Here is a 26813-nt window from a genome sequence, read left to right on the forward strand (position 1 = left end):
TTTGATAAAGTCTGGCAAGGGTCAGTTTTCTTTTTTTATTGATATAAAAATATGGAAATGTACTGATGAATGATCTGAATTATAATATTTCTGACTGTCTGAGACAAAATTTCCCTGATTTGAATCGAATGGAATTGAATCATGAATCGAATCGATTCTAGAAATCAGTGACGACCCAGCCCTATTTCTGACCACTTGATGAATGTGGTATTTACTGGTTGCTGTGTGGCACTGAAGTGTTTGTCAGAGTGATTCTTCATTATAACAACTGTTTTTACAGCAGCGACACAAATAATCTAAAACGTGTCCACCAATTATTTCCTATATAAGAGTTTGGAAAGCTGGAAAAAATGTAAGAAACACCAGATAATCTATTATTTTATGAACATTTTTATTATTTTGTTGCAGCATCATTACTGCACAAACAAAAAGCAAAATAAACCATTGTTCTTATTAATTGGAACATAAACAATTTGATAATTTTCTTACACACATTAAGTATCAAAACAAAATTAAACAAACTCACATACGGCTGATCTAAAATCCCATTATTTTAAAAAAAGGAAAAAATATCAATATTATAATAGGAAGTAAAACAAATATTTACAAAATCTTTCGATGAAGCTAAAACTACAGTATGTACACAGTGGGTGGTCAGAGCTCCCTTCTTTAGAGAGACAGGAGAACTTGTTCCTTGGGATGAAAAATAAAATAAAACAATCAGATTTGAAATAACAGGATGCGTTTCCCCTGCAGGGATCTGGGCCGAACCTTCAGCCTCTCGATACAAACAGGGCCAAGCTAAAATGACAATAAGGACGATGCGACTGTTTAAATGTTCTGGCATCACGCACCCGTTACAGATAAGAAAACACCAGTACGGCTGAGTATTTGCTCACAAAGTTTGTTGTTTTAAAAGAACAAAGAGGCACAGTGCTAATGGTACGAGACACCTGGGAAAGCAACAGCAGCAGTAGGGATTACAACAGATGTTTTCCTTTTCAGCTGCTTCACTTTGAATGCTGCACGTTTCCACTGCAGACAGAGTCTTGCACTCTCTGGCTCCACTTTGACAGCAGTTGTATTTGTTTTATATTTTAACCCTCCTGTTTTTTTGTTTTTTTAAGGGCTCACGACAAGACCAAACAAAAAAAACAAACATAGACAGCTCTTAATCATTTTCAGCTTTGACATGTCTGCAGACGGCAGTTGTTCTTATTACAGGATCCAAATTCTGGACCTCTGAAATGCTGCCACTGTTACGTTCTTGGATTATTTGTTTAAAGAGAGTGGGTGTGCACGCACCGTTCACTTAGAAAAACCTCTTTGGTTGCAAGATTGTCGTCTTCTGTTGTAATAATCAGTGTAGATTTTGTACTGTTTTTATATTAGAGTACAATTTGTCTTTAATGTGCACATTATACCAAAACTATGCTCACCAAGTATCAATCAATTCATTAATATCATTAATGACAGTCCCTCAAGGCGCTTTATATTGTAAGGCAAAGACCCTAAAATAATAATCTGAGAATGTAGTGGCCTCGCTTTAAATACGTTTAGATAAAAGGCTCAAGGAGAATCACAAAAGCCCACGAATTTCTTTACAGTTTACCCCAGTTGAAAGAAATCTGACAGGTAATGTAAACATACTATACAGTAGATTTTAGAAATCTCCATCTCACCTATGTCATATAAAAAGACCCAACAGACCCCAAGTCAATATCTTTAAGGGTGTGTCTCTGTGATGAGGTTGTGCTGAAACTCTGTGGGTGGTGGATCTGGTCTGTGGAGAAGCAGCATGCTTGAAAAAAAGTGATAAAAACAGCCTGTAGTGAACTCTGCAAAATAAGGTAGGTAAACGTAGTGGGTGTATGCCTGCTGGTTTATAACTGAGGCATGAAAAAGTTCACTGCCACTGCAGATCAAACATTTCACTGCCTCTGAATGGTGAAAAACAAAACAAACAAAAAACAGTATGAACTCCAGCAGCACTCCTGTTATTGATCAGCGTGCAAGATTTACTGGAAGACGTTTAAGTCTGTTCTGAAGAGAAGCCGCACGAGGACACGACACAGCTGCTAATCCTTTTACCCTGAGAAGGTTTAGATCTCCACGAGGATCGTGTTTTCAGGAAGATGACTTTTAGTGCTGTTCACTTTACAGCATCCACTACTTGATAACATTTTTCCACGAATAGTGAAGGTTTCCCTTCTTTAGTGCTCAAGCATGTTGGAAGAGCACTGCTCAAAAACAGTGTGGGGGCGAAAAGCCTTCTATGCTTTCCAAATAAAAGTCAAAAAGATGCAACAGCCCCATCGATTAAATGCTAAGAATTCATGTGAATGTGCACTTCCTGTTCTTTCAGTTAATAGGGCCGCCTGTGAGAGCGTAATGTACCAGGCGCACGGCGTATTAACAAACCTGATTACATAATAGAGCTATCCACCCATCTCTATCTTTCTTGGGTTGAAGTGTTGAATAAATACAGGACAATTAAGCAAAAAGAGAGAAAAAAAAAAGAGGGTGAAAAACAGCGCTGAATGGAAAAGGCAAGCAAACACCAAACTGTTGTCATAGGAGCTCCGTTGCCACGGCAACAGGTAATGTCATGGATACAAACATTGGCAAATTGCGCTGCTCCGTGAGCTCAACAGGTATTACCTGTATAGAAAAACATGCAGAACTAGGAGATGATTAACTTTTCCGTGCAGTTTTCTGATTCCGACTGATCTTTTTTTCTCTTTTCTTTCTTTTTGTTTTTTAAAAGACCCTTGACCCTTCTACCACAAGGAAGTTTTGAAGTGGGATAAGACATTCGATAAGAAAAAAAAAAAAGTTGTCAAGTATAAATTTCAATACATTCGTCATATTATTAAACACACATACGCACACTTACAAACAAGTATGTACAGAGGACAGGCAAGTGTTTCCACCTCTTACTTACAGTTCATACCTCAATCGATAAAAGGCGGTGACAGAGGTGAAGATGATGATGATGTTGGCAGCAGATTTGTTTGAAACGTTCATGTTGTTGTTGCTGGTGGTTTTCTTTTTTTTCTTTACTCTTTTTAAAAATGCAGCAGAAGAAAGTTTTCCAGGATTTGATCAGAGTCCCAAGTCCTGATTGCAAAGTCTGCAGGGAGGGATTCGAATCGAGATTCACGAGCTGCTCGTGAGAGAGCATGTGATTTAGGACAAACTCCAAAATCACCACAGTGGTCGAATTTTTTTGCTAAACCGTCGGCTCTGGTTGTGAGAGTTCAGCAAACTCTGCAGCGACTGACTGCAGACAGATTTCTATCTAACATGGAGCAGCTCCAAAAGTCTTGTTCTGTTATCATCTGCCTGGATCCCCTTTGCTGTTTGAACAACAAATGAAACTAACCGGGTGAGAGAGCAGCTAGTAACTGTAAGGCCTGTTCACCCGACATGTTGACAACAGATATGCAGGTCTGTTATTTATTTAAAAACTTGTTGGTGTAGCACCTACGCTGGAGTTTATCCACGGGTAAACTTCACGTGCGGTGCAACTTTTAATTTGATTTTTGGACAACTCATGAAATTAAACACCAGAGCACTTGGGGGTGGGGTGATTTTGGTTTTCTTTCTGACTCTTATAAAGCTGATTGGTTCAGGCGGCTGTCTCTTTATGCAACATGGAGTGTGTCTGTATATGCAGGTATATTTGGTTTAGTTCTGGTGACGCTTCATGTGCAGAGCCAAATGGTCCGAGCGTGAGAAGCAGCGGCTGCAGGCGATGCACTTGAAGGGTTTGGCCCCGGTGTGTTTCCGGTAGTGTCTGGTGAGCTCGTCGGATCGAGCGAAGCGCCAGTCGCAGTTGTCCCATGTGCATCGGTATGGCTTCTCGCCTGCAAAAAGAGAAGAGGAGAGCGCAGAGGCGTCAGCTACATACTTTAGGTTTTTTCTTAAATTTCTTAAAGCAAAGACAAGTTCGAGTACACATCAGTCAAAGGACCAACTTTACTTGAACACACCACAGAAAGCGATTCCACTTTCCCACACTCAGTCATTCAACATAAGTGCTAAAGAAAATTCCTTTAACATACCAGATCGTGTTTTCTATCAGATATAATTTTAGCTCATATATTTCTGAGTGTTTTGATGTTTGGCGGTTTGTTTCCTGCTGTTTGAAATATTACAGTGATGTCAGCACTCTAAAAATAACATCCCTTCACAATAAGACTTGTGTGCCTGTATGACGTCTGTGTGTAGTTGTATTTCTAAATGTGGGGGGGATTGTTTGAATGGCAGTTAGCATGCACTTTTGGTGTTTACTGCTTCCTTCTGTAAAAACTCCTGTCTGACTTCAGCGAAACTAAACCGAGATAAAAATCTCATGAAACAGTGTTTCAGACAATGGGTTCAACCATTGTGACGGTGGTGTGCATAAAAACAAGTGTCAAATTGTGAAAGGAAAGATTTGAGTTGGAAAAGTAAAAAAAACTTGTTTTCACATGAATTAACAGAAGAAAAATGAAAAAAGACAAAGAATTAAAGAAATTTTGCAAGGACCTTGCAGCAGTGTGTGCGTGCGTGTCATCCCAGCTCACTTTATGGACATTTTCAGCTACAGTTTCAATTATCAGACTTGGTGCATACGAGGGAGAAAGTTAAGAAGGTTGCTTTTCCTTTTTTTTTTGTAAATATAACAGCAGCAAATCAAGTTTTTCTGCAGTAAAACTTGATGACTTCAAAGCATTAAAGATTAACGACCAATTTTCTGTGTGCTTGCATCATTCCTTTACTTCTGAATCCTAAAGAAACTCCACACAAACATCGCACCGAAACCATTGTCAGCACTGCAGTCTGTCTCCTCTCTGATAATATTTAACTGATGAGCGCCTGAATTGGATAACCAGAAGAAAATGGATGGATGGAGCTCGTTTTATTCTATCAGCTCAACTTTATGTCATTCTGTCAACTTTCTAATGTGATTATCATCAAAGTATTTTGCCTTCACAAGAATTAGACTTGTTTTAATATCCCATCACAAGCGAGTGAACATCAATAAGACAGTTTATCTGTAACCACTGAAAGCGGCCTTTGTGTCAGGAGTCTCGGAGCACAGCACGAGTCGTTGTTACAGGTGTGGCAGTGTTTGATTGTCACACTGCACATTAAGAAATGTAATTGTGAGATTGTACTTTTCCATTTTTTTGTTTTCGGAGGGGAGGTTATGGCTTTGTGCCATTTGCTGGAGACTGAAAACAAAATTGTTCAGAGGTGTGGATGTAAAAACGAGATTAGTGTTGTGTAACCCTATAGGCTCACAGCCTGCTTTGTTTTCATGTCATCAGTTGCTTTTTTTTTTTTTTTTAAATCCATGTTTTAGAGAAAATTAAAAGGATTATTGGAGAAAGTACAACTTGAACTCTTGCAAAAGCACAATGTCCCTGAATTGTTGATTGTCTGGGACATAAATCATATTATGCTCCTGTAATTATAAGGTAACAGTAGTGGGTAGTAATGGGTAAGGAGGTATAATGACAGAGAACCTGTAGAATGGGAATTCAAAACACTGTGGAATAACGAGTTAAGTAAATCTAGCACGACAGTTATCTTACCCCACCCAAACATGGACATTTCTCTGCTGTGCCGCAACGTGCTCTTGCCAAACAGTGAGCTAATCATCAACAAAGAGAAAAAAAGGCGCAGTTGAAAGGGTTGGTATGCACATGACAAGAGAGAAAGAGGGGGAAAAAAGTCATCTTTCATAGCCAAGGTGGAAATTAATGTTCAGGAATCAATGCGAGGCCTGAGCACAAACATAAGTGAAAAGGAGATAAGCAAACAATAAAGGTCTGCTCAGGCCAGATTCCTTCAACTTTGAGTCGGTGCTTTCCAAAAGAAGAAAAAAAAAAAGTTCATGCCCTGACTAAAAGTTTAAATATGGCGTTTTCCTAAATCAAATGCCCCAGTTCCAGGAAAGTATCCAGACTAGATTTATTATTGGTTCCAATGCAGAATAAAAGTGATAGCTTTATACCTTGTACTGTTTGCTCACTGTCAATAGACTGTAGTGTTGTTGACATTCCAAATAAGCAATCCGGTAGGTATTCAATGCCATAAAGTATAATTTCTAAGACTCTAAGTTCTGTCTGATAGGCTGAGGTAACCTATCAGGCAGTGTCGAGGGAGTGTGCCTCTCCTCGGCTGTGTGGGCCATCAAGTGCTCATTATTAGCATGGGCCCTGTTTGTGCTGATTAGATAGCTTCTGTTATTGACCATCAATCACCAGTGACAGCCATTAATGGAGTGAGTGGGTCCAAAGAGCAAAGGGCGGGCGGAGAATTTAGGTGACAGGAAGGAAGTATTAGTATGTATTATTAGTAATGCAACATTTTGTGCGTCTTATCCTAAAAAAAAGTGTATTTGCAATTCACATTTCCAAATATTTTGTCCTCAGTTAGTCCAGCCACTCTTCTGGGCAGGTACAAGCTAAAAATAACAGGACCGCAAGTGTGCTAGCTCAGTGGATCATTGGGTTTCTCTACTATTTTCAAGCATCTTTACCTTAAAGTGCCTTGAGATTACTCATGTTCTTAACCGGCTCTAAATAAATAAAAATTAAATGATCATGAACACGTTAATGGATTTTAAACAATCCAACCAGCCCCGAAACCCCACATTACAGGCACTCCAGCCTCCTTTGAGGGCAATATCCTGTTTCTAGAGGTAACCGCACTTGATGTGTGTGAAGAGGTGGAGTGCAAATGTCTCCATATAAAAGGTTTAGGTTCTCAACCCACAGGTGTGTTTGGTTTTCCTCTATAGCTGCGCTGATGAGGTGAAAAGCACAGACGCCTCTCTCAGACTATTATCCCTGAAAGCTACAGCAAACATGACGGTGAAATACGACACACACACACACGCAGAACAAACAGACTTGACTGGTGCATATATAGACGGTGGATAAAAAGAAGAAAAAAAACTTGCATAGGATCCCTTCCTTTAGTCAAAGGGGGGAAAATGGGTTTGTGGGAGATTTACTACACATGCATGAGAAGGTAAAAACTGACACATCCATCATGTATTGGAACCTCATGCACTAGAAAAACTGAGCTTTGACAATACTGAGACATTTCACAAAGAATTTAACTTTTTTCTGGCTGTCAGCGCTGTTCAAGTGGAAACTGGAAATTTGCATGACTTCGCTGTCTATTTTTAAATCGCTTAACAGGGACGCTTCTTAAAAGGTACCAGTACTCAAAAGACTTCACAGGCATTTGTGTAGCTGTTTGATCAGGTGGCCGATTACAAACGGCAACGCCATTATCTCTCTCTTTCTCTAGAATGCACACATGGGTGGCTGTAGCTCAGGTGGCAGAGCAGGTCAGCCACTAATCAGAAGGTCGGTGGTTCGATCCCAGGCTGCCTCCTGGCTGCATGCCAAATATCTTTGGGCATGTTGCCTACTGGTGGTGGTCAGAGGGCCCGGCAGCCTCGCCTCTGTCAGTGTGCCCCAGGGCAGCTGTGGCTCCAATGTAGCTTGCCATTGCCAATGTGTGAATGACCGAATGTAGTGTAAAGTCCTTAGTGACTGAGTAAAGCGCTATACAAATGCAGGCCATTTACCATATATTAATGAATGCATGAAACACACACATTCAGAATCATGACGATCTGGGTCTTAACTTGTGCACAAAACTGATTTTTCCAAGTTGTTTTTGTCCATAAAAAACAACAACAGATTTTCTAACCTAATGCATTTCTATACCTTCTGCTTAATGTCATGGCAATGCACACTCAAGTAGAATATACCAGAAGTGTAATAATAACATTTTATAACCACCTCTACCTGGCTTTACTGAGTCAAAGAGCAAACATTTTCAGGCTCTTCAGGACGCCAATAAACTCTTTGTGGACCTCTTGGCTTTATCAGCTCACTCTGTGTTTGTAAAGAGGGCTGGAGGGTTCCCTAATCAAACTGATAGTATTTTACTCTTTAGACACACACACACACACACACACACACACACACACACACACACACACACACACACACACACACACACACACACACACACACACACACACAACTGCAAAAGCCAATGTGAAGAGCTGGAGTGGCTGCTGAGGCCACGGTCAAGGTTACGCCCACGAACCAGTGGGAGGTGCAGACTGTTATCACAGACGTGCCGATGAGCACAGATAGCGATGCACTTAAACAATATTCACATCAGATGCTCCCTCAGGGGGTTCATGCCGATTGCCTCCACAGAGGGCACCTGGGCTACGGCCGCTTAGCTGCTCTTCCTCTTCCTCATTCAAATGGGCGACCTGTATGTGCTCCATCTTGTTAAATGTTGATCACAGTAGTGGATTACATAGCCCGACCCTTCCTCTGTATAAAATTAAAAATGACACACTAAATGCACTTTAGAGGAAATATTTTGCTTATTTTCCATAAGGTGTAATCTATGAAAAGATTGTAATAACAATATATTTTAGGGCTTCCTCTTGGGATATGTAACAGTCACGTGTCCTGTGGGATTGACTCTAATATATTGTGACAGCATCAATATATCATGGCAGTGTCATATCTTAAGCTATTATACAATTTCCAAGTCTAATCTTCAACATAAGTAAGCCTAACGTTACATTAGTCATTACACTTTACTCCTAAATATTATTACTTCATGTCCTGGTTTAGTACATCAGCACTTTATACCTCAAGATTTACTAACTTCCATTATTTGAATAATTATATCACCAAAGCAGCTACTACATATCTGACTAATCAGTGGTTATGAATTTGGGTTTCTTTGTCCTTTTGGTAACACTTTCTTTTAAGATCTTTATATAAGTATGAGATTATAGGGAATAAGAAGCTTATACACACTTATAGCACAATATTATGGTATATATTGTTTAGCAGTCTTGTAGCTGCAAAAGAAAAAAGTTAACTATTAATTACACATTATTATATAACCTTAAGCAACTTTATGATGTAGAGGTTAATGCCTGTAAGCTCACCAGGATTGAGACGTAATGGCTATTAGGAATAAGGAAGGAAGGAACAAAAGAAATAACATATAACGAACCAAAAATGTATATCTATGATTGAATTATAACCTCATTCGATGATGTTAATGGCCTTTATTATTTCCTATTATGCAAATGTGTTATTATTAGTCTTCAGTTTAGTTGTCTTATTATCTTTTTTGTAGTGGGTAACAAAGTAACTCTAAGTAACTATAGCTTATTAAAGTACCTTAAAGTTTTGTTGCAGAGGGACTGAAAAGTAACCAAAGATTTGGTCACATGTAAAAGTAAACTGGAGCCAAAAGGTCTGTGTACGAACATTAGACCATACTAGACAGACTAATACAGCAATTTCAAGTTTCCATTTCACTTAACATGCAAATCTTTAATCTGTGGGTGGGAATCTGAACATAAAGATCTTTACTTAAAGAGGATTTCAAGCTCAATGAGCCACCAGATTGTTGGACCCTATGTGTATATAGATTTAAACCCAAGCCCAGACCGGGGACCTGCAGTCTACAGCAAATGATTTGTTAGCAGTAAGTTGCAAAAGCACAAGTCTGTTAGCCTGGGAAAACATGACTAATGCTTTGTGAAAGACTTATAGAATATTGTATTGTACGTACACACACACACACACACACACACACACACACACACACACACACACACACACACACACACACACACACACACACACACACACACACACACACGCCCAAAGGACTTCCTGATACTATTGCCTTAAGAAAAACAACTCCTGTCTCTCTGGCAGTGAACTGAAACAGACATAAATGAGGGATGATGTTTCACCACATTAAAGGTTCTGTGCCGGCAGACTGTTGATGCAACGTATGTGTTAATACCTCACAGGAAACCCTGTACGCACAGACTGACACCAGTCATGCAGGCGTACATTACTATGTAGTTGTTAATGAGCCATCCCAATTAAACACTTTTGGGTTAATCGGGATCAATAACAGCCAGTTTATCACCATTGAACACCGTGAGTAGCTGCTGGTTCGGTGGTATAAAACGGTGGGAGACACGACTCTCGGTAAATGTCTCACTTTTGATTTTGTGACTGGTTCATAGTTACACACCGAGTAAACAAACACTGCAATCCTATCAGTCCTATCTATCTATCGATCTACAGAATGTAAACATGGGTTTAAACTTGGCAGGTCCTGTTAAGATACTATGTGTAGATTAATAATAAAATAACGATAATCTCTCTAGAAAATAGATTATTTTCAATTTCTTTGATAAGAAAACTACATACAGCATTCTTTATGAGTTAAAGGTGTGGACTGCTTCAACTCAGGCAAACAGAACCAATTATAGAAAGGTTAATGCTGTAATGTAACTTTAAAAAGGTCAGTGTGAAGTCAGTGGCAACTTTATAGTGTTTGGTTTATATTTAAGGTCCAATATTATGCACCGATTCATGTGTGTGACTAAGTTCAGCAACCCAAATAAATCTGAGAATAAAAGGGGGGCCTAGAACGCAGCTGTGAGGCACTCCACAAGCACAGTATGCAGATGCCTAATCAATAGATAAGCCAAGCTATTTTTAAGGCCGATGTAAAACGACTATCCATCCAGCAAATCACATTTGTTACGGAAATACACATAAAATAACTAAACCTTGTGTCACATATACTGTATTGTGTCATGATATGCCTCAAATACTTGCATTAGCTTTGTAAATTTCTTTTGATTTGCCTTAAACATTTCCTGGAGTTCAGAACAGTCGGTGCAATGTTTCTTTTACATGCTCAACTTATGAGTCATCAACTGAATGCAAAACAAGACCAAACAAGCCTGCTTTGGCCAGACAGCAAGCGAAGCCTTGCGGTGGGAACCGTGGACTGACCAAAACAAGTAAACCAGGAATCCTTGGTCAGTGACATGTCTGCTGCTGTGGGATCTGCTAACCGTGACGCACTCTTTGAAATGAATGCCCATGACTCCATCACGCACTCAGCCTACGTCCAGTTGCGGTTTGCTAGTAAGACGCATTTAGTAGCCGCATCGACTTGCCAGATGATTATAAGGATGGGACGTGCACTGCGAGGTGTGTGTGGGCATGTGAACGTCTTTGTTCTGCTTTGTAAAGGTATCTGCACGTGCCAACTCATAAATTCACTGCAAGTCACACCTCATGACACAGATCTAACGCACGTGGGCAGAATATGAAATTCGACATTGTAGGTCATAATAAAAGTGTCCGAATTTTGTCTACATTTGGTCATGATATCGTAACAAACTGCAGGTTTGGAGCCACAACCAAAAATACTGCTTAGCCAGTGATACAGTAAATACTGTAAAGGTTACTTTGTTTTCTTTTCACAAACAACAGGCGCTGAAACATGCGGCTGAAGCCACTGAGGTCCACACTTGTCAGCGTACTCTTTAATTGCTCTTGTTTTGTTTACCATTCTCACTGCATGTTTCGAAGCCCGTTTGTCTTTTGTGCTGCTGCATCCTGCTGCTTCAACAGCCCAACTTCCCCACTGGGATCCATAAAATTTCATCTTATCTATTTATGACCGCAGAGAGATCTGTTTCTATTTGTCTGTTCATTCACGTGTTCACGCTTCGCTCTGTCAATATTTTCACACTGGAGGAGCTCTGCAGCTTTAATTGCATGAGTAAATCTTCAAAATCCAGGTCTGGGGCCTCTGGGAATTCACAGGTTTCATCTTACAGAAGGGAAATACATTGAAACCAGCCCCTCCGCCCCCCTGCTCCGTTCTCCGAACCCCCTACCTTCCTCCTCCTCCATCTTTCCTTTCAGGAACTGAAAAGCAGGAGTAACTGGTTTGGCCTTTATTTAACTGCGTGTCTTTCCTCTTTTTCTTTTTTTTTTAACCCTTCTTTTCTTCGTCCTACCCTCCTCCCTCGGCCCTTTGTTCTCTTTCACTGGGGACGCTACGTAGAGAGGTATGAACATGTATAAACACGGCGCAGAAAAAACAAAAACTCAAATATGTTGCTTCTGTGCCTTTTCTTTTCATTGCGTTTACCTTGTTCATCAACATCATCTCTATTATTGTTGCTGGGTGTATCGAAACTGGCGCCGACATAAAGCACAAATAAATAAGCTTAAAGCAACTGAACTTAGAGGATGACAAAGATGCATGACTGCAGCATGCTGCTGCTTCACCACCTACAGTGTAAAGTTAAAAAACTAACTTCCAACCTTTGAATGTTTGGTGAATCAATCCTAAATTAAAATTGGTATAAATTTGTAAATAACAGCAAAGACTGTATTTCAGCCCTCGGGGAGATTATTTTCTTACCTGTGTGTGTTCTTTGGTGTGCCTTCAGATGGGAGCTCTTTGTGTAAACTTTGGTGCAGCCTGTGAGGAAATAACAGAGGATCATAAGCCAGGAGGACAGCTGACAGGAGGACACAGCACAAAATCTGTCTTCAACATGAATCATTAGGTGTTTACTTACTCATAACATATTAAAAGTACACTGTTTGGATAACATAATGCAACATCTTGCTTCTAATTTAACTGCAAATTTAGTTGAATAGCAACAGGTTGTAGTCTTTACTGCAATGAACAGTTAAAGGAACAACGATAATATGTATTATTTATAAAACGAAGAGTAAAGTAACTGATGCAAAGTTTGCTTTCAGCCTGGTTTTTGCACATTTTCTCTCACAGTATTAATGACTGTGAGGATTTCGTTTGCAGGTCAGAGCCGTGCATTGCCGAAAGATTTGCATGTGTGTTGCTTTGGGTATAGAGTTTATTTACATTCAGTGACACTGGGAATTGGACTAGTTCATGTGTGCAGATATGGGATTGACTGAACCATGCTTTGTGTGTCCCATTGGTAATTTAGAAAAGATTGTAAGTGAAGCACCGACTGCCCTGAGCCGGCAAAGTGTACCACTTTTCGCGCTTTCAGGTGATGTCACCAGTAAGATCCCAGTACAGCGAGACAAAAGCTGCCCCTGACTGGGCTTTGGGGGCATGCGGTGAGGCACAAAAATCAATGTGTTGCGTACATCCTGGTAAGCTGCAAGGTTTGACTTGTTCATGTTGATTTTGGAAACTGTTTTGCCTTGAGCATCACAATGGTACATACCGGTCCAGACAATAGGACATGCAAATGAAAGTGAAGTCAGATAACGTAGTTTCATTTCACATCGGCTCATATTTTTATTTTCATTTCAGAGAATCGTTGTTAAAACCAGCTACGTGGGTTTACTTTCTAATGGAGAAACTTCAGTTGTAAACCATAGTTTATAGTGATATAAAAACAGACCACCCACCTGGGTAGTCGCAGAAGTGAATCCTCCTCTTCTCCAGCTCTGGGTTGTTTCGCCTATTGTATTTTGGACCTGTTAAGACACCCTGGCCGTGTGTCATCAGCATGGCATGATGAGACATCCCCGCTAGCTTTATTCCTCCCATACGCTGCTGGTAAGGGGGTGGACCCTGGGGTGCTAGGCTCAGCAGCTCTGCCTGGCCGTCTGGGCTTCCGGGCTGGGAATTTGGTGGCGAAGGCGGTAGGCTGTGTGGCGCTGTGTGCTGGGATGAGTTGTTTGGAGAGTGCTGGTAGTAGCTGGGATGATGATGTGGCAGTTGGTGCTCTGCCATCATGTAGTTGCCGTTGGTCGTCGGCAATGTGGCGTTGCTGAGGTTCAGCATGGTCCTGCCGCTGCTGGAGCTGTGCGGTGAGGGACTGTTGTGCGATAGGGTCATGGTGAGGTCGCCACTGCTCGCGATGGGCATGTGGTAGACCTGCGGCTGTGGAGGTGGAGGTCCGATGTGAAGCTCTGTGACCAAGTTTGGCTGCTGCTGCTGCTGAGATCCTGTGGTCACGTTCACCATTCCTCCAGCGCTCATGTCCGGTTTTATGAAAACGTTGTTGACTACAGGCGGCACGCTGAACACCGAGGTGAAGTCTGGAAGGGCCTGGCTGGTTGGGATGGAGCAGGGCACCTCCATCCCGGGTTCCGTCTTGATCTGCTGTGGTGTGAGGGTCTTGGTGTTGGGCCTGTAGAGGCCTGTGCGGAGGTGAGTGGTGCTGGGAAGGATGACGTTGATGTTGAGGCTGTATGGGGTGGCAGGTTTGTCCTCTGCGAAGTACTCGTCCACCACGGAGGCGCTCTCTCGTCTGTACTTCTTGTCGGTAGTGTCATTCGGGGTACTCAGTAGAGGACTGCTGTGCTGGGGAAGGTATTTGTCTAATTCGAGTTGAATCTGAAAAAGAAAAGAGACGCAAAGTTAACAGAAATACTTCAAATGTGTACTGAAACTAGGGGAAAAAACATTCACACAGTTATTTCACAAACATCCTACCACACCCTTTAAATAACAATACATCATAACCTGAGATTTGCACATGACTGTTGCTGTTAAAACTCACAGATCCCATCCATCTACGACAGACTTCCATGTTCACAGTTTTGGACTCTTTTCATGTGCTTTTGAGTCCTAATCTGATCAGCGCTTTAAGAGATTATTTGGTGAACGTGGATGCAGAAAGTTACACCCATTCCATGAAAAAGGAAACACAGCATGGTTGGAGGATGCTGTTTCTCCCAGCATCCTCCTTGCGTCATAGCTCACATTCCTGTTTCCTACTGAAGCTCAATGTCCTGACAAGCAGCCACAATTGACAGTTGGGGCAGATAGCTAAAAAGGGAATTCACCTACAAGTAAACCTTATAATACTGTAGCCTCCAGGCCTTTAGAGTGCATCACACCTGCTATGTGCTTGAATGATCATTCACTGACAATTATGCAGCTGCAGCAATAATCCTGGACACTGTCATATAAACATGCATACACTCTTACAGGGGATACACATTTAAAAACAAATGCTTCCCTGCTGAAAGCTGAAAGCCTTGCCCCTTTGCTTTCACTGCGCAGCAGGCTTTTGCCAGTAAAAATCCATTGGGACAAAGGAAGGGACGTGTTTTACATTTTCATTCCATTGGGATAAAGAGAAGAAGATGCAAACAGCCAACAGCGAGAGCAACGCAGGTAGAATTCCATAAAAAAATTGTAAGGAAAAAAAAAATGCAAATAGATTCAAACCTTCAGTTAAGTTTCATTTACACAGTGGCAGACCAAGCACATAAGTAATCTAGGGTCACTTTACATAGTCTGTTCAAGTCTTGTCATCTTAAAGAAGCAAATCTGACAACTTCCCCGTGACCGAGCACTAGACAGAGAAACGTCCAATAGAATCACATTTAGAGAGGGCGACCATCTGCTGCAACCGGTTGGGAGAGAGGGAAAAGCAAAAAAAAAAAATTATTGAGAAACAACAAACAATACCAACAATGGACAGGCTGGCGGGGCCTGTAATCGTAGACCTGATGTACAGAATGAAAGAAGACAGAGATGAAAAAGCCCAGGCTACTGAAAGAGAAGACAAAACTAATGACGTGCAACAGTGCCAGGCAAATACCTGGAAATTAAAAGGAAACAGAAGAGATGCACTGCATCATGGGAGGTCCCGATGGACGTATAGCAGCATAAATAAAGAGAAGGTTCCAGGCCATATAATCTAGTTCTAACTATAGGAGTAAAGAACTCTACTGGATCAAAAATGGTAAGATGAGAAGGCAGATCATTAATGGCTTTGCATGTAAGGAAGGTTTTATATTTGATAATTAGTTTGTTAATAACTCCCTATTATATAACTAGTAGCTAATTAGCTCTGTGTAAATAAGATGTGATTATCTGGTTCCGTGTAGTGACGGGATCCCCAGCTGCGCAGCGTTCTTGTTCCTAACAAGTTTCTTTTTCAAGGAACTTGTGATTTCTCAGATATCTCACAGTGATGCATATAGAAGGCATCCCACTTTAGCAATTCACTCACTAAAAGTTGCACAAGGAAGGTTATAAAACCCATTTTTCACCTTATACCTCATTAATTTTGATCCACAGTACTTACATCTCTATGACTGTATTTTTTATTTGTACTCCTCTCGCTAATTTAAAGATGGTGAGGTCTACATTAAAAAAAAAGGCTTGAAAGTTGGAGGAGGCCAAGAAAATTGTAAAAGTGAGACACTGTATGGGTGTCTGCTACACAGGTTTTCAATGCAACAGGTAGCATTTATCATTACAACTACCAGAATGTCTGCTGGAGCACAAAAGAACCATTTTCAGGTGACAGGATGAAACAGACAGAGTGAAGAAGAAAATAAACTGCAGATATTTTCTTCTGATTAAGTGGAAAACATTTGATTTTCATCCAAAGTGCACCTTGGCACCGTTTCTCATTTAAAGTCTACATGTGGACTATTGCTCCTTCAGAGGTGCACAAGCTGTCAAACAAAAAAAGGATCTAGACTGCAGAAGCCACACACTGTGTCTACGATCATAAATGCACAAAGCCGTTTAATGCAGGCTATTTATATGCTGTACATATGCATGCAGAATTTCATACTGTTCATGCACACCAACTTACTGACAAATTAAAGTTCACACGAGCATGCTAACACACACAAACAGGTAGAGAGTTGGCTCCATGGGTGTGGCCGACAGTCTGATGCACGAAGAAGAGGAGGAGGGAGAAAAAAAAAGGGGAGAAAGCACTCACAGCTAAACCAAAACAAAGGCTGAAGGCATGAGAAAGGTGCAGTGAAACCTAAACACTGTCAGGTAAAAATAGACCTGCCAGACAAATCTGATCCGCACAGTGACGACAGATATACACCCAGGATGATGGGAGGGAGGAGCGACCAGGTTAAAAAGAGAGGTGGGGGGGGGGGGAATCAGGAAGAACAAAGGTCCGGAGAAGAGACGGAGAGAAAGCCACCTGAGCGGTAAAAGTGATGATTAATTCTGAAAGTGATAGTTATGTCTGAATGAGTGCAGCTAATCTAACGGGGACATCTGATTAGATTCAAAGAGATTGTTTGTAAAGATTTCCAAACTCCAGAATAAACTCACAAACTCAAACCAAATACTGCGCTCTGCCAGTCACTGAAACATAATGTTCACTGACCAAAAACGTGTTATTTCAGCACCAGTTATAGTGCTTTTTGGGGTGATTCGAGATTGGAAGACAAGAATTATTTTAACTGATCTCGACCCGATCGGTGGGAGAGTGAATTCCATGAACTACGCCCCTTCCGTGGGAGATCACAAATCCACAGCTCGCAGTAAAATCCCGCTCTGAAACGAGCCATTTGGGACAAATGACCTAATGAGGTGCTGATGCGTTGGAGGTCGTGTCCTGCAACCGAACAAAAGAGCAGAGCGGGCTTGTTTCAATGCGCTTATTCTGCAGCGCTGCTTCCAGTGCCAGCCCCATCATCACACCAACACACACACACACTCTGCTAATAAGCTGTTGATGTATTTGCACACACAAACCTTGGGTGGTTATTGGTCTGTGTGCACTTGAACTTGAGGAATGTGTGTATGCTGCATGAAAATTTCTACTACGTGCAATTCAATTTACTTAAAAGGCGCATCCCTGTTTTTACTGATGGTGGGTAACAATTAACAACAGAAACAATAGGCAAATGCATGAATTAAAGAGGCACAATTAAGAAGGGAAAACTAAATCTATGATGAATTCAAAATGAGCAAAACTGATTTTACAGTGAAAACGAGTTTTGGCCAAATGCACCAGTCGCTGAAGTGGTTTACAATAGAAATGCCTATCATGCATTCCAAACAGCCTCGATGCAGTGATTAGTACTATAAACATGACAAGAACATAAACCTGAGGGCGGGGAATAAATGGGAGTATTATTTGTGTCGTGTACGTGGGTTCTGATTTTCTGTTGGCTTATTCTTAACTTATTATTCATTGTGATTCTTTTCTAATCCTCGCCAAACAAACTCAAAAAAGTCATTGTATAACGAATAAGCATACTCCTTGTGTTTGAGAGGACGAAACAAAGTACTAAAGACTGGCGTGAGCGGCGTTCCGTGCCTTTTTTGCATATTGCTATATGCACATGTCTCTGTGTGTACATTTGTATGTGCGTATTACTGTTAGAGCGTGTTTCCTGCAGGGCTAGGATAGATGGCCGCCATTCATCGCCGGTAAACTGCCCTGTCATCAGTGGAATCTGAGCACCTGGTGAAACGAAAGTCTTGGGTATTTACTGAGGGGGAGAAAAAAAAAGTGAAAACAAAAACAGACTCTCTGTTTCCTTCTGACTGAGAGCTCCTTTCACGATGGGACACAAACAGGTTCTGTAGTGCCGGGGTGCTGGCAGCTGTCACCTTTGGGTGCCCTTGGTCATGTCCCCTTACTGGACTGATGTTGATCTGTCTTCCTGTCAGCATCTGTACGCTGATACAAACACAAGCAAACTCTCCATATGCTCTTTTCATGAAGGCATGAAGAGAAAGGTTAGGGCTCTCATCAAAGAACATTTACAGAGAATACCAGCTACTTGGAAATGCACAGAATGTACATATTTTTAAGTTGACCAACTTTGAAAGAGCTTTAAAAATGCAATCGACTTAAAACGAGTCCCTGCCAAAAGCAAGAACTCTCCTGTCTCGACTCTCACCAGACTTCAGGAAAGGTTTAACGTTATCACTTCAGCCCCATAAACAGGGCTAAGGTTAAAACCCTCTCCTTTGCATAAAAGGACGTATTTCCTTCATTTGCCCTACAACTATTCTGGGTTTCTCTTTTGCCTTTAATTCATTAACAAGAGAAGCACGGTGATCTCAAAGGAGTCCAGTGGTTTACAGTTCAGAAAGTCTTTTGTTTTATGTGGTAAATGAGGAGAATATCTCTCGGCAAAGACTGAGTTGGTTAATAATTGGAGAACATGTATAACTGTTCTGCTATGAATCCTTCTGCCTGATAACAACAATCTCTTATCAGCTGTGTTCAGGTTTATGGGGCAGAGTGGGAGTTTCCACACTTCTGGCCAATTTCACGTCCATTCTTAAAGGCCCACTGTATCCTTTAAGGCCGACTAATACAATGAGCAAAAACTTTACACTACTCATCAGTAATAATGTTCACACATAGCAGCATATACTTGTCTTTGGACTTGTTGGTATTTTTCCCTTCACAGTCACTGCAACCTCAAGTTTCCATTCATTATGAAAATTAGCCTTCAGAATCAAGCTTGCGTGAGGCTCTAATACACTGAACATATCTGCAGTCATACTCAAGCTGGTATGATTTCAAAACATCCACATTCTTTGCTTCTTAGCTGTAAGGCATACCTCAATATAAATATTGTTATTCATCTCTAAAATATCTGTGAGATCCACCACACGCATGCCAGCATCATCGAGAATAGTGTCGTTTTCCGCCTGCACAGAGTAGCCGTGTGAATCCTGATTCAAACCCTGAAAACCTCCAAGCTGCAGGGTCAATCCCCCTCCTCCTGCTAATTGCAAAACAAATGGCTTCGTCTGCACGCCAGTTTTCTTTTATGGCTTTCAGGAATGCAATGGTCGTTCGCCTTTGGATCTCCATAAAAAACAGAGCTCTGCGTCAGGGCTCCCTGGCTGGGAATCAACAGAGCAGAAATCATGACAAGGTCATCAGGGCAACAACAAGACCTTTCATACCACGGTGATGTTTTATTGGCACGGATGATCACAGAGAAATAGAAGCGTGTTTGACTTCCCAAGAAAGTGACGAGCTTTCCAGGGTAAAAGTGGCAAAGTGAAACAAGCCAGCAGAATTTGCTTTGTTTTAAAAATGTACTGCCTCACTGCTTTAGTAACATCTGAAGATGAGTGAAGAGGGTGAGAAATCTTTCAATATTCACCCAAGTGCCTTCTTTAGTGTCTGATTTCCTTACCTGGATGTTTAAGCATGCGTTAACTATTGCATAGTTTTGTTACAACTACATAATCTGGAAAATTTGGGGGTATTTTATATGCCACTGATGATGTGGCATAGCTAATAAACTGTATATACAGACACACTACTATACTGTATATGCTACTGCACTGACACATAAAATTGCAAACAGTAATTTTGAATAAGGACTGTTTTTCTTGGTTTACAGTTCTGAGGTAAAAGAGGGCAAAACCGATGTTTAGGCAGAATCCTCAGGAACCCTTCTGTGGTCATTGTTATTTTATTTACATATCTTAATTTTAGCTCTGCTTCTAGCAATGACCTGCAGCATGAACTAGCACTTATAAGTCTCTGTCTTTGCTGTTAATCATTGTGTAAACCTACGCCGTTCTGAGGCAAAGTCTTTGGAAAGGAAATAACACTTTCCTTATATTCCTGTTACCACTTTGCCCAAACGGTGACCTTTTTCACACGTTATCCTATTTCTGTCTCTTATTTCTTATCGGTCTTTGTTCCCTGTTCTTCCAGAAAATGGTCTCTCAAGATTAGCCGGCAGTTGGGTTGAAGAAACTGAGGAAGTCCAGTATCTCACTGCGTGTTTAGAGATAACAGAGATTTTTTTTTTGTCTCACCACAAAATGATTTCAGCTTTTGTTTTTCCCTCACAAAAGCAGTTTTGACTGTTTTTCCAGACGAGCGAGAGGGTAAACAGTGGTGGTCATTAAAGAGATTTTGCAGCTTCGGTAGATGAGTTTGCAGACAATAAGCATTAGGAAATGGCAGAATATGACTGTCTGCGGGCAGCATGTGTTGTCTGGTATGGTAACACAGCCGGGCATGATGGGGAGAGCTGACATCAGCAGACCAAACAAAGTGAACAGAGCAAAGCATGAGTCATGCTAGGAATTGTTCCTAGGTTTCTTGTTGCTCTCAGATGCAGTGTGATCAGACTGATTTATGGGTGTGAATACAATAAGGTTTATTAAAAAGAGACTTTTGAACCTACAATGTATTTTCCCATATGAATCAAAGGCGTTTGTCTTTAGACAACCTGTTTATTGATATGTGGCTACAAAACACACAATGGCAATCAACAGCAGTGACGGTTGAGTAAACAAAAAAAACAAGACAAAACTGGCAGTTAGGTGAGCACAATAACACGCATGTTATAGATGAAAAAAAAAAATCAATAAATATACGAGTAGAAGAAGAGTTCCTGGAGCTAGATAAATTTTAAGTTCACTTTAGATAGAGACAAAAGAAAATCGTCCTAGATTTCTCAATAACGCAAATAAAAGTGTTTCCCCACAGCAAACTTCCTTTCACCGATCACTGTAGGGATCCCTGCAAGTCGAAACTCGTAGTCAGCAGACACTTGCCCAGATGCAAATTCAGCTGCATGTGTTGTCCTGGAAGTCAAATCATTAGTCAAACCAAAACCATCTCAGACCTCAGCTGCATGTCAGCCGCGAGGGCCATATAAAGGAAGGGTTGTGCGACTATAAACTAATGGGGGAGACCGGGGTTCACAAAAGAAGGCAAGTCTGGTCAAAACCATGGCACAGGAAGGATACACCCAAACACACCACGCGTATCCCAGGAGGTACAACTAAAATATTTATAAAGCCGTATCTGAATATTGATCTTCAGGAAGCATTCAGCGTGACTGGCGACATGCTCTTGATCTATGCTCCATTAAGTTATTCTGTAACCTACCCTGTCGTCTGCGCGCAGTCATACAGGAAACCCACAGGTGATATAATGACAAAAGAATCTGGAAACAAGTTTCATATCGGTTACTTATTCCGGTATTAATACTTAAGAACATGAACAGATTTGTTCAAGTTTTTAAAAAAATGCAGTGTGTCAGAAGACTGACAAAGACACAAATGATGCCTCAACAATACCGTAATGAACAGTCAAACCTTAGCTGAAATGTTGATGCCTGTAAGGACTGGTTCTTTTCTAATAGTGACACATCATTTACAAGAGAAAAATGCACAGCTTTTCACCCTTCAAGCTTTTCAGATTTGTGGTTTTGCAACATAAATGAAGAATTCCTTTCAAACTCATCAAGCAGATTTATGTGCAGGCTGAATAAATGCCCGTGTAATCACAAGGAATGTATGGCTTTTAAAGAACTAGTCTCAATATGCTTAAAGTAAATAGAAGGAGAGGATACAGCACGATGACAACAGTAACAAAGGGATAATGTTAAACTATTAGTGTTTATTTGTAACACCAAACTCAAGAGTCCTGTGCTCACATGATAAGTTTCTGTATATAAAAAAAAAGTGTGCAATACATGAAAAGGTGTCCAAAATATACGGGCACAAAAGAGGTGGGTGTTAATAGCCGAGACTAGTAAAGTTGTGGGCCATTTTCGAGGTAGTACGCAACTGTGCATGAAAGTGCACAATGACAGGGAGTTAAGTTCCGGAAATCAGCCATAAAGTGTCTACATAGGCCCACGTTAATGTTATGACGGCATTTCGCTGCAGAGTCGAGAGTCCAGAGAATAAAGTCCAGTTATCAGTTATGAGTCAGGCCAGAGAAAAAGAGCACGGATCTGCAAAGGAGTACGAGTATCCATGAATTATCCAGAGAGCTGGACTTTAAGGTTACAACGTGGCATTTACAGTGGTGGTCCTTAAAGTTATTAAACTGGTAGTTTTTAAATATAGAATTCTTTCACCAGCCTTGTCAAGCAACTACAGTTTAAGCAGAAAGCATGTGGTTAACCAATGATCTCGAATCCAAACCTCAAGTTAGCCACTAACTTCTGAAAACAAGTCAAGTTTTTGCTTTAGTTTACCAAAACCGAGCTAAAAAGATCAGCTGGACCCAGACTAGCTTTAATGAATTTTCTGTGACTTATTAAAGAAGACCAAGCTGCTGGATCTGCTTTGAAACATTTTCCAAACAGCACGTCTCAAGATCAGTGAGTTCATTCGCTAATTTTGTTTTATGGCTACAGAAAAGCAACACTATAAACAACAAAGGGGAGAATATTCCAGCCATTCAAAGTCCTGGAGTTCGACCATTCCCACTGAGTTTTCATTGCCACCGTGACTTTCTCACGAGGTCGACCTTTATCATCCTCTCTTTTGCCTCTGGGCGGCCTGTGGACATGCGAGCCCTGCTCAGACAGGTCGGGCAACGTACGTTTGTCACGACATCACTGGAGTTAAGCTCTCGTATAATTCCACAAAGACCACTGCATGTTACAGCAATGAGCACCAAACAAAACAGCAGCTGAATTCTGGCTGCACGAGCCAAACATTGACGCAACTGCCGAAACTGACACAAGTCACACTGTTGGAGAAAACAGTGGCAAAGTTGATATTAACAACTATACTTCTATGCTAACCTTCATAGTTGATCATATCTGGAACCTAACAAACAAGTCTCGCTTTTTTGTCTTGTGATCATCTCAGTGACTGACAGTTTAAAATCTACGCTTCTTTTTCTGGGTTCACGCTTTCAGACATTTTACATTTCAGTTCATGGAATTCTACAAGAACACAAACCAGTTTAGGTTGTAAAATACTTTAGTTTATGGCAGCCATTGTGCTCTAAATACATCTGCAGGAAGATAGGCAGACAAGGTAGACCGTGTTTTCCAAGTCGTACAGAAAACTGGATGAAAATCTAAAAAGATTACTAAAAATCAATCACCCACACTACCCACAGTTGCCTTATCCAGTACCTGAGCATGATGGCTTAACTCAGAGTACCAATGTTCGTCCCAGCATCTCAAAACTTCTCTGCTCGTTCCTCCGCTCCCTTTCATGGACACACAATTGAAATGAGCCATCGCGGAGCACGACAGGGTTCATCATTTTAAGCTTTTTGCGGCTACACACAGTGCTCTCACATGTCTTAGAGGTTGATTACTTCACACAGTGATTTTCATTGAGACAGCTGTAATAGAGGAAACGCTGGTGTCCTGTGCTTCCTTGCCCAGTATTCTCCCTCTCAATTAAGTTCATGAAAATCTAGCTTTTCAGTTTTAGGGTAATCCTGTCTAAAAATATCTGCTTTAGCACTGCCTTGTTTCTGGAATAACTAACTACTAAGCAGGCGTAATAGGCGATGGTCATTGTTATATAGAATAAAGGTTTTTTTATGTATAGTTTTTGATCAGAATATATAAAATAGTTCCGTATAGAAGAGCCACAAAATATAAAGCATCACCACTGAAAGTTCAGTGATGGTGCTGGTCAGGCAAAAACTGAAGCAGCATAACCTGAAACAAATGATCTGCCATTAGAAAATATAATACAAATATTTTCCTCCATACCACAGCAGCACAATGAACTTCATTCAAGTTGTACAAACATGCAGATATCTAAATGGTTGATGGCTGTGGACAGATGTTTGCACCCGTCTAGTAGCAAAGCCCACTGAGCCTTTTCAAAAAAGCTTTTAATGTATGCTTTACTCCCATGTTTGCCGAAAGGCACAGCCTGAATCCAGCCCACTCTGCTAATGATGTTTCAGGCTGAACCTATTGCGTGCAGACACAGCCTGTGAGAAACGTGTATCATATCCGCATATATGAACCTATGGAATAAAAGCCAGGAACAGACCGCAAACATCTTTAACCTGTCAAATCCACTTTGGCTATGCTTTGTTGGTCACGTGCAGCTGGCAGAGTGGCTTTAGCCTTAGGTCTGTGGATCAGCTACTTGTTTACCAAATATGTGGCAGGAGACCAAACTCAGCACCATACAAAGGCGTTCGGTTTCTGTTTGTGCTCTGCTGCGATCACGCAGGAACAACACGTGCTTCACAGCCATTTAACTTTAATGCCGTCGTCATGTCTCTGCTGTGAATAGTGTACTGTTTTTGCATTTATGATTTTCTGAAAACAATTAGGCACCCCATGTATCTCGTGTATATATCTACATAAACCATGAGATGCTTGCTGGGAATTTCAGGAAGTATCCCCAGAAAGCCTTGCACAGTGAGCTCTCCAAAGCACTGCAGTGATTAATATAGAAGAAGCTGTTTTGCAGAGTTCTCTAAATTTCAACCTGATGCTATATCACGTGACCAAAACCCCAAGATAAAAAAATATACAGGTAGGGATGGGGAATAAAATTTGAGGAAACAAGGTGTAATGTGCACATGTACTCAGCTTCACTTGTTAATGTGAAAGATTATAAAAATAAACATAGCAAACATGTATGTAGCTTTTCATTTAACAGCATATAGAGAGCAAAAACAACTGCCAACAAGGGCAGGCTAGAACACCTGGTATTGCGTCCCCAAAAGTATATTAGCAGGAATGTGCATGGCTTTCCCCGCTGTATCCACATAAAACCTTATAGTATATGATGAAAAAACCGCATAGCGCATCAAGTTGCCACAAGTTTCTCCAAGCTGCAATTGTTTTTAACCCATCAGCTGCGCCTCTATGCAGGACTTCTACCTGTTGCCTGCCCGCCTTTACAGGTGAGCTGCTACATGTCACATGAAAAAGCAGCCTGATAAACACGACACACATTAGCCCCTCAGCCAGTTACATGACTATTACTGTTTGCTTATGCCAGAAACAACTACGTGTTGCCTAAAGCGGCACGTGGTTCCCATCCTCTGCGAAAAGCAGCGAACACCTTCAAACTCTCAGGTAGGCCGGATCTCCGGCTCTCCTGAAGCCCGGCCGCGCTCAGCGGGTTGGGGGAGATTCTTACCGCGGGCTTGACGTCCTCGAACACGGACGTGTCCTCGGCGCCCTCCGCTCCCGACATCCTCACCGGCTTCAGCTGCGTGAAAACTGCCCTTTCTTCAGTCGCGTGGGGCGGATTCATGGCCAATCCTACACTCGTTGCCATTAAAGTTTCTGCTTAAACAAGTTTATCTTTTTTTCAGAATTTGTTTTTTAAGTGCATATACAGTTACTAACGTTAATAACGCCCTACTGGAGCTGAATGCTATGGTGTAATCCACAGCCCTCCCTTTTCTTGTAGCTCGCAGGTAGACTTTACCTGAGCTCAACTAGACACAGCCAATCAGAGCAGACTTCCAGCCCACTCAAGGAGGCGGGACTCACCTGCAGGAAAACAACAGAGCATCAGGTGAAATGTTGCCCCTGCATAATAGGCCAAGCATATGAAATACACACATTTTAACCAAGGTTTCTTTCTATTTTTCTCTTTGCTTTGAATAAAAAAAAATGCTGTTTAAATGATATTTTGTCACACGTGACTGAACCGCAGCGTCAAACACCCAGGGATAAGAATGTGTCATATACGCAGGGTGAAGTCATCCACATGTATCATCCACTCATCACAATGTGTGCAAAAAATTAAATTTTATCAGTATCAGTTTTATCCAATAAGATCAAATTATGTTACTTCTGTTATTTTATTTATTTATTTATTTTTTGCTGCAAAATGAGACTGTCAAGCATACCAACACACAAATGTTACCAGAAGACAGTCAGCATGCTGTCGCTCTGAGATTGAATGGGGTCAAGTTTGGAAATTACATGCAATCTGTTTCTGACAATACATTAATTAACTGTGATAAATCATCGAAAATCACTTGATATGTAGCAGAAATTTACATTCACACATTAACGTTTGTGCTCAGCAGCCGCCTTCTACAGGATTATAACCAGAGTACAAGCAGCTGGCAGCCAGTTGAGTCGAATCCCCTCAAGTTGAGATCATTGGCAAAGACTCATTCAGACTGATGGCAACATGTCTGCATTTATAAATTATACAGCAATTATTTGCAAACCTTCATCAGTCTCTCAGAGAGTGATTGCCCTAACAAGCCTACCTGAATATATGTAGCCTAAAACTAGCCCTGGAAATTTCTCCAAAGCCACACCAAGAGAACAGATTTTCATATTTGAACACGTTTTCCACAAAAAGTATGAAATGCAATAGCTCAGTTTCCTAATTTGAGCTTAAGAAGCTGACTGGATGTGTGACCAGGGCGAAGCTAGTGTAGAATAAGTCTGGTGCGAGTGACTTTTTCCACACTGAGTAGTTAAAATGTGGGTAATGAG

The 26813-nt window shown here is 41.1% G+C and overlaps 1 protein-coding gene across 1 annotated transcript; it reads right to left on the reverse strand.

The window, feature by feature from the left end:
• Window positions 1-422: 422 nt before the first annotated feature.
• klf5l (Kruppel like factor 5 like) lies at window positions 423-25753 on the reverse strand. Its single transcript, XM_026182518.1, has 4 exons — window positions 25489-25753; window positions 13302-14235; window positions 12313-12372; window positions 423-3869 (listed from the first exon to the last, which is right to left on the reverse strand). The coding sequence occupies exons 1-4, from the start codon at window positions 25627-25629 to the stop codon at window positions 3691-3693; spliced, it is 1314 nt and encodes a 437-aa protein (XP_026038303.1). The 5' UTR covers window positions 25630-25753; the 3' UTR covers window positions 423-3690.
• Window positions 25754-26813: the final 1060 nt, after the last annotated feature.

Source organism: Astatotilapia calliptera, chromosome 10 (assembly GCF_900246225.1).
Source record: "Astatotilapia calliptera chromosome 10, fAstCal1.2, whole genome shotgun sequence".
Taxonomy (NCBI): Eukaryota; Metazoa; Chordata; class Actinopteri; order Cichliformes; family Cichlidae; genus Astatotilapia; species Astatotilapia calliptera.

Coding starts and splice junctions, on each gene's coding strand:
- klf5l (XM_026182518.1), bottom strand. CDS start 25,629: ATGGCAACGAGTGTAGGATTGGCCATGAATCCGCCCCACGCGACTGAA. Junction 14,236..25,488: donor TCGAGGACGTCAAGCCCGCG/GTAAGAATCTCC, acceptor TTTCTTTTTCAG/ATTCAACTCGAATTAGACAA. Junction 3,870..12,312: donor ACACCAAAGAACACACACAG/GTAAGAAAATAA, acceptor CTCTTTTTGCAG/GCGAGAAGCCATACCGATGC.